We start from the raw sequence: 12,858 nt of genomic DNA on the forward strand, positions 1-12,858 counted from the left end.
GTGGCTGACGTCCCTCTTCCCTTGTGGACTCATGAACACAGAGGGGCTGCCAGTGGGAGATTTTCTGATGGGTTTTCTCTCTCATTGAAGAATACGTCCTTCTGCAAAGGGTTATACACCCTTCCTTTCAGCCAGGAAATTGTCATCAGTCTGCTCATTCTTCTTTCCTCTCCAGAGAAGGGGGAGAATCGAGGCTTCTCTGAGCAGTTTATCCCTGCTTCCGGCCTCTGATTCTTCCCATCCCAAAGCAGGGTGCATAATTTAAAATATCGAAAGCGAAATTCAAGAAGGCATGTTTATCTCCTCCTCCATTTTTTTTCTTTTTCTTTTTAATTGAAGCTCCTCCTTCGCAATCCCTCCCAGCCTAATTATTTGCACATGCTGCCAGCCAGCCTGCCTTTGAAATCTCTCCCCAGGCTCGCTCGCTCTGTCCTGTGGCCTCCTCCCTGGTCTCTCTGTGTCCAGGCTCCCCCCAGAGGTGCCCTCCAGTCTGGAGGACCCTCATTCTCCATCACAACCGGTGCTGTCTTCAGAGTGCCGATCACAGCCCCAAGTCGTGTCCTTCTGCTTGACTGTAGACTCCATCAGCTCAAGGGCCTTGGCACATAGGTCTGGTTCATCGGGGTCCTCTGGGCAGCACGATGGGTGTCGTATAGCATGAACTCAAGACATGTCTGCTGAATGTTTGTTGAATAAGAGGAAGGGTGAATGTGTGGAAGAGAAGAGGTAAGTGGATGAGAGAATGAGCGGTAAATGAGTAGATGGATGAAAGGGTGAATAGATGGATGGACAAGCATATGGATGGGTGCATGGAGAGATAGATGGATGGATAGATGATGGATGAATAAGTGAAAGAATGGATGAATGAGTGTCTGCTCGAAAATGTGGACAGATATATGGAAAAGTGGAGGGAATTCCCTGGTGGTCCAGTGGTTGAGAATCTGCCTTCCAACACAGGGGACGTGGGTTCAATCCCTGATCAGGGAACTAAGATCCTACATGTTCTGGGGCAACTAAGCCCTCTCACAGCAACTAAGATCTGACACAGCCAAATAAATAGATATTAAAAAAAAAAGAGTGGATGGTTGGATGAAAGGTTGAGGAGATGGATGGATGGATGGATGGGGAAGAAAAATGAGCTAAATTTTTCCAAAAGGAACTTCTTTTGCAGACAGTCGACTCTCCAAGTTCCAGTGAAACAATTTATTGTCAAAGCATAGTGGTGCCAATGGCAGTGTCCCCACTGAGGGGACCAGCCCAACCCCCGACTGTGAACCAGGGGTCTTCTCCGCCCAAAACCTCAGGGGCTGGCGGGAGACAACAGCTGAAGGGAGGGACAGTCGAAAGGAGGGAGTTCACAGTATCTGGGGCCTAACTTCCGGGTTCCCTGAGGCTGATCTAGACCGATGATGAGCAGTTTCACCTAAAGAAGTGGCAGGAATGCACATTTGAGGGATCTTTTGAGACGCTTATCTGTGATTCTACAGCAGGCCTTGAGTCACATAGCTCCTTTTTTTTTTCTTCTATTTCAAACTCCAGGCTGAAAGTTCTAGAAGACAATAGAAATGGCTGTCAGTGTCATTCATTCAAAGGGTGCCCTTTAAGACCCTACGCAGCAGCAGCAGCAGCAGCAGCAGCAGTGTGATAGCAGCTTTACATCAATACTTTCTAGGGATGGGCAACACCACCACAAATAAGAGGACCAAGGAGGCTTTGCTGGGCTTATAATCTGGAGGAGAGTTGTGGAGACACGACAGATTAAACACACGATTCCCCCCAAGAGAGGACAAGGGGTGTGCAGAAAACAGGAGACTTGATAAGGGAGGTGGTCGGGAGGCACCTCACTGGGGCGATCTGGGGAGGCCTTGGGATCTGATGGGCGGTGATGTGAAGGAGCTGGTCATGGCAAAAACAAAGGGGACAATGGTCACAGGCCGTGGGGATGGGGCATGCCGAGGTCCTGAGGTGGGACTGATCTCTGCGTGGGCTGGAATCTGAGGGGAGGACGGGCAGTCGGGCCTAGGCAGAGCCAAGAGGATCGCCAAGTTACTCCAAGGTCCCCGGGCTCCTTAAGGAGCATCTCCTCACTAACGTCCTGAGGGACAACCCTGCTGCTGAGTGAGTGGTCCTCGGAGACTGAGCAGACGGGAAACTACAGTCGTGAAAAGGGCCGTTAGGTTTGCTTTTAAATTTCCACCATATGGGTTGGACGGGGAGGTACTGTAAGACAGGCCAGCATCGACGGGAAGACCGGATGGCCCACTCGGTAAATATGGGTAGGGCATCTGTGAGCCAGGCCAGCGACGTGCGTGGGGAACACAGAGATGCAGAGACAGACTCGACCTGGTCCTCACAGAGCTCATTGCCAGCAGGTGACTATGACAAGTGCCCATGCTCCAGGGGATCCCGGACAGAGGACGGACGCAGAGCCCTGGAGGAGGTGGACTAGAAGGAACTTAGGAACTGCCCGGGGAGAGAGGGGTGTGGGAGAAGCCAGGGGTCTCTCAGACAGCTGTGGGGGTGCGGACAGAGACTGGGCGGGGCACGGGGTGTGGTCAAGCTGGGTGGAGGAGGTCATGCCTTCATTTTTGGAGAGTGTCTGTGGTTAAGGTGGACAGTGTGCTAGGTTCCTGAACAAACAACCTGGCATTTCTGGAGCGCTCTGTGCCCATCCCATCATACGGCATCAGTGGAGATAGCCATGGGAGCCAGGGACAGGGTTGAGACCCCCCTGGTTCTTCCTGCTGGAACCCACCTAGGGTACCACCTGGAGGTCCAAGGGGTCGTAGGCGGACGCCCGCAGGTCCTGCAGCAGGGCTTCCAGCTCGTTCCTCAGTGTGGAGTAGGGCGGCTTCTCCTCGTACTGGAGGGCCATCACCACCTTCAGATACTCCTGCAGGGTCTCTGCGGCCAAGACATGGGGGAGGTCTGAGGGGAGCAGCCCCCCAACCCAGAGCCCGGGGGGCTGTGCCCAGAGGGTCTCAGCCACGGTGCTCCTTTGCTCAGTGCTTCCTCCGTGCCTGGCACTGCTGCAGCCACTTAGATTTTAGTTTTTTTAAAACATTAAACATAAGCACTGGGAAAGTGGTACCAAGAGCAGCAGCGTGTCTGTCGCCTAGCGTCACTGATAGGGACAGAATAGGACAGTGTAAGGAAACAACAGCCAGTCAAGACGGCGGTGGTCCGGCTCTCTCGCCCGGCTCCCTCTCACTGCTGTCCCACGGTCCACTTGCTCTGGTCCACATTGTGTAAATAGTGACCCTGCGTGGTTATGGAACAGCTGAGATCGTTTACAGCACTGCGCAGGAGAATCATGCCTACAGAAGCTCCACCTGAAAAGCCCTTGCCGCGCGGTAGGGTGATGTCAACCATTAGAGAAGAATAAAGCCTGTCTGCCTTGCTGCTGCGAACAAAGCGTGTCTGCAGCTCCTCGCATCTTCTTCCAGCTTCCTATCTGCTGCCTGGCTTGCAGCTGGCCTACCCTGGGCTCAACTATGGCAAGACAGACAGACAGTCAGGACGTTGTAGAAGCCCCAGTAGGGGACTATAGATAGAGAGGAAACCTAGGCAGCTTTTGGAGACCACTTTAAGTTGATGCTGCCTCAAGAAAGCTACTGGGGCTTCCCGGTGGCGCAGTGGTAAAAGAATCCGCCTGCCAAAGCAGGAGGCACAGGAGATGTGAGTTTGATCCCTGGGTTAGGAAGATCCCCTGGAGGAGGAAATGGCAACCCACTCCAGTACTCTCGCCTGAGAAATCCCATGGACAGAGGAGCCTGGCGGGCCACAGTCCGTGGGGTCGCAAAGAGTCGGACACGACTGAGCAGGCATACACACACACACAGCCCGCTTAATTCTGGGGCAGAGCCCACTTGCCTGCTGGCTTGCACCTCTCATGAGCATCCTGTATTAATAAATCTACATCATGCCTATGATTTTACCTCTTCTGAGCTGAGACAAAAAGAATCTGAGCCTTGGTAAGTCCAGGCATCAGGTGAGTGATTCCAATTAAAAGACAGTGGGGTCAAGGCCTAATCTGAGGTGCACGGATTTATCATCAGCTATCAACTCACGCCAACCTTGTTTCAGCAAAACCCCTACTGCTTCCCCCTCCTGTATTGTTTTAAAGCAAATCCCAGCTGATTATATGATTTTATCTCTAACTATTTGGTGTGTATCTCTGAAATGGGGGCTAACAAGCTTTTACTGTGAAGTGCCGGAGAGTAAATATTTTTGGCTCAGAACGCAGGGAGCCTGTGAGGGGAGGACCAAACTCGGCTGTTCTCCCACAAAAGGCCCAAGGAGGGAGGCCGGGAAGCCAGTGCGCCAAGACTGCTTTACTGATGGACGCTGCAGCTTGAACCTCACAGGGTTCATGTGTCACGAAACGATGTTCTTTTGATGTTTTTTCAAAAGATACAAATGAAATTATAAAACAGAAACAGATGTATAATTAGAAAGGCATTTGTCATATGAAATATGTATTTCTCATTATAACCCGTTACTCACATATATATACATGACTATAAATATGTATCACTGAAGTTAGTATCTCATTAAGCATTTCCTTCTGCAAGGCATACTTTTTCTGTCTTTTAAGTTTTGCTTATCTGTTTGTTTTTGGCTGTCTCGGGGCTCCTCTGCTGTGCTCGGGCTTTCTCTAGTTGCGGCGAGTGGGAGCCTGCTCTCTAGCTGTGGCGCCTGGCCGTCTCACTGCAGTGGTTCCTCTCGTTGCAGAGCACAAGGTCTAGGGTGAGCTCAGCAGCTAGGGCTCCCAGGCTCTAGAATGCAGGCTCAGCAGTTGTGGCATAGGGGCTTAGTTGCCCCTTGGCATGTGGAATCTTCTCAGCTCAGGGATCGAACCCATACCCTGGCAGGTGGATTCTTAACTACTGGACCACCAGGGAAGTCCTTTAATTTTTTTAAAAAACCACCTGGCCCTCCATCCCTGAGAGAATTACTGTTAACATTGGCTGCACATCCTCTGCAATGCTTTCTTCTCAGATTTTCTTCTCTGATGAGACCTTTTAATAATGAAAATGGGATCTGACCATGTGTGCTGCTGCTGCTAAGTCGCTTCAGTCTGTGTCCGACTCTGTGTGACCTCATAGACGGCAGCCCACCAGGCTCCCCCGTCCCTGGGATTCTCCAGGCAAGAACATTGGAGTGGGTGGCCATTTCCTTCTCCCTGACCACGTGTGGTTTATATATATATATGTAAGTATTCGGCTGCAGGGGCCTACAGGTGTGGCACGTGGGACCTTTGATCTTCGCTGCAGCATGCAGAATCTTTAGTCGCAGCATGTGGGATCCAGTTCCCTGACCAGGGATCAGACCCAGATCCTCTGCATTGGGAGCCCAGAGTCCTAACCACTGGACCACCAGGGAAGTCCCTGTCTTTTTCACTTTTAAAATCCCCATTAAATGGATTTCATGACTGACTCATGAGTCACAACTGCAGTTTCAGCTGTTAAGTGTATTTTACCACAATTTTTAAAATATCCATAAAATTCTATAAGTATTGACACAGAAAATCTCCAAGGAATCTTCTTAGATGAAAAAGTAAGTCAGAGACAAATATAGGTGATATGACTCTGTTAAAAAAAAACCATACATTATGTGTATGTGGTTACGTGTGTGTGTGCGCATTGCTGTTGTTACTGTTCAGACACACTTCTGAATCTTGTGGGGGGGAGATTTTTGTTTCTACGAGGGGCACAGATACACATGTGATTTGGAAAACTCCAGGGAAATAGAGGGGTGTGAGGACAGGCACCCCCCGGGTGGGCCCGAGCCCTGGTCCCTCCGCGGCCCCCGCCTGCTCCCTCCCTTGCGACATACCTGAGGGGGTGATCCAGCGACTGCACTGTCCCACGAGGCCCTCCGGGTTGTCAAGAAACCTGACGGGACAGAGGCACGTGTGAAAGGCCTTTCGGGGAAGGACAGTCACCTTCTGAATCAGGAGGTCTGGTAGACCTGCCCTAGTTTTCCTTATTCTCATTAGTTGTGATCTAGAACAGGGGTCCCCAAACTTCGGGACCTAATAATGCCTGATGATCCAAGGTGGAGGTGATGTCGTAATCATAGAAATAAAATGCACAATAAATGTGAGGCGCTTGAGTCATCCTGAAACCATCCTCCCGCCCTCCAGCAGTCTGAAAAACCAGTCCCCGGTGCCTGAAAGGTTGGGGACCGCGGCTCGAGAGAGTCACTGTGGACACTGGATGAGTGAATTCTGAACCAGGCGTTTAGGGGAAGCACAGCGTTAAGTACTTGCAGGCTTCCAACTGCAACATTTTTACCAACTTATCAATACATCACCCGGTTTCACCTGTGTGTGTGCCTGTGCGCACGCTCAGTCGCTTCAGTAGAGTCTGACTCTCTGTGACCCCACGGACCACAGCCCGCCAGGCTCCTCTGTCCATGGGATTCTCCAGGCAAGAATACTGGAGTGGGTTGCCATGCCCTCCTCCAGGGGATCTTCCTGACCCAGGGATCAAACTCAAGTCTCCTGAGTTCCAGGTGGATTCTTTACTATCTGAGCCGCCAGGGAAGAAAATGTTCCTATTGCAACATGACCCCTTGTGGGCCCTTAGGTCAGCTGACAGGCTGGGCTGGGGGGTCTAGAATGAGTCCCGCATCATCACTGACATTTCCCTGAGGAGCATCTTCATGTTCCCGGCCCTCTCTCTGTGGCTGTGGTTAGGATCTGGGGTTCTGGAAGGAACTGTTACTTATTCTCTCAGGGTCTCCTCATACGAGCAGCTCAGTCTCATTGCTAACACAGCAGAGTGCGTCAAGGAGCAGTTCAGACTTCAGCCACACTAAACACATCAGTGATTGGGCTGTGTCCTCCGACTACCTGTGTCACTAATCCTGAGGCCCATTGTTTTCACCTGGCTTCATTGCAAAAACACAAAATTACTGGAAAACTAGAAAATAAGTGCAAAAAGAAAAGAAGAAAACAGGGCAACGGGCTTGTGTTACGGCAGGTACTGAGGCTGCCTTCCAATGCAGAGGTTGCCTGCGGAAGCCTGGTTGCTTAGGGCTTCTCTCTCTCTCTCTTTCCCCCTTCTGCAGAGATGTTGCTGCTAAGTCATATCAGTCGTGTCCGACTCTGTGCGACCCCATAGACAGCAGCCCACCAGGCTCCTCTGTCCCTGGGATTCTCCAGGCAAGAACACTGGAGTGGGTTGCCATTTCCTTCTCCAATGCATGAAAGTGAAAAGTGAAAGTGAAGTCGCTCAGTCGTGTCCGACCCTCAGCGACCCCATGGACTGCAGCCCACCAGGCTTCTCCATCCATGGGATTTTCCAAGCAAGAGTAGGGCGTATTAGCACCCAGGTGGGACCTCCTCACTCACCTTCTAGAGTTGCTTCACCTGTCACCATTGCCACGAGACCTGCCCTTTAAATCTAAAAGAGCAGGCATGCCCACACCCTGCCAGTGCCACTGGTGGATGCCCAGGGCTCTAAGCTGACTGCCCCGCCCTCTGACCTCTGACATGCTTTGTGTTTCACTATCTGTTCATAGCCTCTCCCATTAGAACCTGAGTTCCTTGAGGGCAGGGGTGTCTGTCTTAGCTATTCTGTATCCCCAGGCCCTAGAAGAGCCTAGTGCAGGGAAGTGCTCAGTGAGTATCTGTTGAGTGGAGGGTGGCTGCATCTAAACGCCACCGATCTCCTGAGATGAGCCTTACACTTGGGAGGTACCAGCTTCCAGGTGAAAGGGCCTCCTCGGGAGTCAAAGGGCCTGGGAGCACCTCTCATCAGCTGTGTGACCCAGGCTGATCACCTAAGATCTCTGTGCTTCAGATTGGGAGAGCACTTGCCTCAGAGTTGACACAGAGAAGTGGTGGGCACACTGCCGGGGGCAGAAAAGCATACAGCAATGTCAGCCGTGAACAGGTTGTTACGGGCAGGCCCATGTGACAGGTGTCCCTTCCTCAGAAGTGAATAAGCAGGAGACCCGATGCGGTGGGGGTGAGGGAAGGGCTCCCTGGGGAGTGATGACTAAGCTGAAACATGACGGAGGATGAGATCTGGGCCGGGGTACCACTTACACCAACGGAACACACACATACGGGTGAGTGTTCGATTGGCAAAAATCAAACACAACGTATTTTTCAAGGACACAGCTACATCTAAAATTACTTGAGGAGAAGCACTGAGCTTCTTTAGCAATGTAAAAAGTTAAAGAAATAAAGCATTGAGTGAAAGAAGGAGAATGAGATTTAGAGCACAAGACCATTTATGCAAGTCAAATGCACTCATCACATGTTTAAGAAAACAACTGTTGTTTAAGGACACAGATGTGCCTATACCTTATTTAAAAGCAATAGTCAGAAACAGTAAACTCGACGCACATGTAACTGGGGTTAAACTGGAAGTGTTGAGTGAAGAAAGCCAGAAACGGGTGAGATTCGAAGTAGAGTAACATTTATGCGAGTCACATACAGTGCCACGAGCGTCATGCAATTTTAAGATACAAATACATTTAAGCAAGCATATCAGTAGGACACATATATATTCAGTATGTATGAGTGGGTATCCATGGTTGAGTAAAGGAAGATGGGATAATAAAGGGGGCAAAGTGAGAGGCTCAACATGAACCATCGACACAGCATGCTTGGAACTGAGAAGACAGACTTGATGCTGTTCACTGGAGAGTTTTCTCTCTTTCCACTCTCCCAGGGCTTCTGCAGACAGCTCCTGAGACACTGCTGAACTCTGAGTTTCCGTTTGAACTTCAAGTTTGCACTTCAGATGTGATACCCAACCATCTCCTGAATGGCTCCTCTTGGGGTAGCTCTCCTTCCCCAAGCCTACACCACAGCTTGAATCCCGAGCTCTGGACCTGCAGAGCTGCCCTGGGTCTAGTTGTCTACTGTCCACACAAGCAGCAGCACCTCCCTTTACAGCCAACAACCCCTCTGTCTTTGGTGCTGAACCGCGCACCCACCCACACCCCCTGTACCCCCACTGCCCTCTGTCCTTGGTGCTGAACCACACCTCCCTACACTTCTGGTTTTATCCCACTGTCCTTGGTGCTGAACATCTAAACCAGAACTAGCAAGATCTGGTGGTTTCACACACAGAAGAGAGGGAAGTGTGGACACCAGAGGCCAGTGTTGCCAGATACTGAGGCAAAGCCCAGGCCCAACTGCTCAGGTTGCCCGTGTGTCCCTGTGGGAGTGAATGAATCATGGTGTCCTGCACACCGTGAGCATCTTCTACAGGCCAGGCTCTGTGCTGAGTGCTGTGCACCCAGCTCCCTCAAATCCTTCCACCCTGAGGTGGGCGCTAATAGGATCCCTGACACTGGAGGACACTGACGCTTGTGGAGGTTAAGCTGCACCCCACAGCCTGCAGTGGTGGGTGGGATGGGGCCAGAGTCTGCAGTGGTGGGGCCAGAGTCTGGCCCCAGGCAGTGTGGCTCCAGAGCCCACGCTCTGGTCTACTGGAATTGACGCAGAGCACGTGCCTGAGAACTGCAGAGGCCAGAGGCTGCCTCCCCCTCTTTTCTGTCCCCTCTTGGGTTCTGAGCTTCTGCCCCACCTGCAGGGGTGCTGGACCAGCACTGGGCTCTGCTGACCCCTAGACTCACTTCTGTTTCAGCTTCACGATCTCCTCGGTGTTGGGAAGGCAGTTTGTCCATGGCAGGGTCCCATAGAGCCACTTCAGCAAACAGTAGCCCAGGGTCTGGAGGTCACTGCGGCGGGAGGGCCCTGGGGAGGGAGGGAAGGAACGTGGCCACTCAGGCAGACGTTCTGACACGCCCACCCTCATCGTTTCTCTCTCTCACCAACTCAAGCATGTGCTCACACATGCAACCATCCACATATACTGGCTCTCAACTGTTCATCCACTTTTCACTTGCCTACTCTCACTCCTTCATGAGTCAATTACTCATTCACTCCCTTGGTCATCTCTTCATCCCTGGTTTCACTAGCTCACTCCCTCACCTACTTGTCCTTCATTCATGAACCTATTTGTTCCGTGAATCCTCAGAGCCTCAGGTGACAAGCCCCTTCCCCCATTCTTTTTTTGTATTTATTTATTTAGCTGCACTGGGTCTTAACTGGCACGTGGGATCTTTGATCTTCTTTGCAGCACATGAACTCTTTAGTTGCAGCATGTGGGATCTAGTTCCCTGACCAGGGATGGAACCTGGGGCCCCTGCATTGGGAGTGTAGAGTCTTTGCTGCTGGACAACCAGAGAAGGCCTCCTTCCCATAGTCTTAAATTCCAGACAAGAGTTTGGTCGGGTCCCAGCCTTTGACAGTCCTTCACAGTCCAGTGGAGAGATGTAATGAGGCATGAAGGTGCCTAGAAGGATGGCCACTGAACTCAGCCTCACTTGGTAGGGAAGGACAAACAGAGCAGACAGTGGGGCTTGGTTTTCTTACACTTCCTGAATCACATGATTTAAACATTTCACATAAGCACTCGACAAACACTGCGAGCTGACTGTGTCGGACCCTCTGCCACCTGGTGCTGGGGGCACACGCACCATCCCGTCCCTGGGGGACTTAGCATAATGGGAGGATGCGGGCAAGGACTTGGATGGCCATGGTTTCAAGGGGTTTGGGCGAGAGAGACCAAGACCTCCTCAAGGCGTCTCCTCAAAGTGCGCTCTTTTCTCCCCAAGCGCTTGCCCGGGATAATCTCACTCCTGTCCCTGGGCTTCAACTGACAACTTCTGAAATACCACTGACATCTGGGTCTCTGTCTAGACCTCACTGGTATGCTGCAGAGATGGATAGTCAATGGTTTACAACTGGGTATTCAGCAGCCCCTCCTGGATGACGTCGGGGCCCCTCTCACCTTCTAAGTCCACACAGGTCCTGAACGTGAGCCTGGGGACCCGCAGGGCTTCCTGGTAGTCCACTGATCACTGGCGTCAGTGCTGCCCTGCAACGCCTGACGTGCGGGGATGCTGTCCGTGGTTCTGACCCCTACCATGGCTCCCCGCCTCAGTGTGACTCCTGCATTTGGCCACCTGCTGTCCATGGCTGTGACAACCAGGAGCTGCCCTTGTCTGAGCAGCATGTCTCCAAGCTCCTGAATCCCTTCTCTGGCCTCTTACCGCATCCCTTGTGCAGGTCCATGCTAATGAACTCAAGGTCCCCCTCATGTGGGCTCCTGCTGCCTTCGGTGTAGGCCACGTGTCTGCCACCTGGCGAATAGCGGAAGGTGAAGCCGTAGCCTCCCAGGGTCACCTGTGTGCACATGGGGAGAAGACATACAGTTTGAAGATTAGGAATCTGTATTCTGGAGTCAGAGATTTCAATTGTGGGTGCAATTTGAAACAACCCAATGCCAAACAGTACAGGAGGATGTGGAAAGAACCCAAACCAGTCATTCCCATCACTGCTCAGTTCCAGTTCCCAGAAGTAACCACTAATAGCTTTCTCATATGTTCATCTTCTTTAAATAATCAGCAAACGCATATGGATAAAGACGACACTCTAATTTTCCACAGAGGGATCGCACTGTACCTCCTGTTGGGCACACAGCTTTCTGCACTTTAACAGCGTATTAACTGCAGAGCCAGACAGACCAGACTCCAGTGCCAGCTTGGCCCATTAGTGCCCATACAACTCTGGAGAAATTATGAAACTCTTTGTGCTTTGATTTCTCTATTGGTCAAATGAAGATAATCATAGTCCTTACCTTGCAGGGCTGTGAGGAGGCTTAACTGAGTTTAAAACACAAAGTACTTAGCCACCAGATACACAGTCAGCCACATCGGCTTTCTAACGGCTACCTCTTATTCTGCTGAATGGAGAGGGGACACCTGTTGGCTTTGTCCATGTGAGACCTACATTCTTCTGGTCAGTTTGTGATGGTTACTTTTGTGCGTCAACCTGACTGGGCCACACGGTGCCTAGACGAGTCGCCAAAGGTTAATCTGGGTATGTCTGTGAGGGTGTGACTGGAGTGGATGGTAGACTGCCCTCTCTAGTGTGTGGGCCTCATCTCATCAATTGAAGAACAGGACGCAAAGGCTTAAGTGAAAGGGAATGCCCCTTGCCTGTCCACTTGAGCTGAACATCAGCATTTTCCTGCCTTAAGGTTTGAACAGAAATACCAACTCTTCTCAGGTCTCGAGTCTGCCACCTTTCAGACTGGAACTCACACAGGTTTCTTCGGGCCTTTGGACTCTGACCAGAAGCACACCATTAGCTCTCCTGTTCTCCAGCTTGCCAGCTGCAGATCTAGGGACTCTGAGCTTTTTGAATTTGAGTCAAATTCTTATAGTCTCTCTCTCTCTCTGTATATATACATAGATACATATATATGTTTATGTATACACACACACACACACTGGAGAAGGCAATGGCACCCCACTCCAGTACTCTTGCCTGGAAAATCCCATGGGTGGAGGAGCCTGGTAGGCTGCAGACCATGGGGTCGCGAACAGTCGAACACGACTGAGCGACTTCACTTTCACTTTTCCCTTTTATGCACTGGAGAAGGAAATGGCAACCCACTCCGGTGTTCTTGCCTGGAGAATCCCAGGGACGGGGGAGCCTGGTGGGCCACCGTCTATGGGGTCGCACAGAGTCGGACACGACTGAAGCAACTTAGCAGCAGCAGCACACACACACACATACTCATTCTGTTGGTTCTGTTTCTTGTTTTTCTTTTTGGCCTCCTGCTATGTGGGATCTTAGTCCTCTGACCAGGGATCAAACCCATGACCCCTGTATTGGAGGCTCAGAGTCTTAACCACTGGACTAACAGAGAAGTCCTAGCTTTGCCTAATATGGTTCTAGGATTTTTCTCTGAGACCACCCCTCTCCAACTCAGTGCAAGTGATTGAGGTGGGGCTCACCCAATCCATGTCCACTGGGGT

The 12,858-nt window shown here is 51.3% G+C and overlaps 1 protein-coding gene across 4 annotated transcripts in view; it reads right to left on the reverse strand.

The window, feature by feature from the left end:
* Window positions 1-1,188: 1,188 nt before the first annotated feature.
* VRK3 (VRK serine/threonine kinase 3) overlaps window positions 1,189-12,858 on the reverse strand; it is a 36,452-nt gene continuing 24,782 nt past the window's right edge. For all 4 annotated transcript variants that reach the window (XM_044931351.1, XM_006080065.3, XM_006080064.3 and 1 more), the window contains 5 exons: window positions 11,086-11,218; window positions 9,604-9,724; window positions 5,839-5,897; window positions 2,756-2,904; window positions 1,189-1,549 (listed from right to left, as the gene is read on the reverse strand). In XM_044931351.1, the coding sequence (XP_044787286.1) occupies window positions 2,756-2,904; window positions 5,839-5,897; window positions 9,604-9,724; window positions 11,086-11,218 (462 nt within the window). In that variant the 3' untranslated portion in view covers window positions 1,189-1,549. The remainder of the gene's footprint in view (window positions 1,550-2,755; window positions 2,905-5,838; window positions 5,898-9,603; window positions 9,725-11,085; window positions 11,219-12,858) is intronic.

This window comes from Bubalus bubalis, chromosome 18 (assembly GCF_019923935.1).
Source record: "Bubalus bubalis isolate 160015118507 breed Murrah chromosome 18, NDDB_SH_1, whole genome shotgun sequence".
Classification (NCBI taxonomy): Eukaryota; Metazoa; Chordata; class Mammalia; order Artiodactyla; family Bovidae; genus Bubalus; species Bubalus bubalis.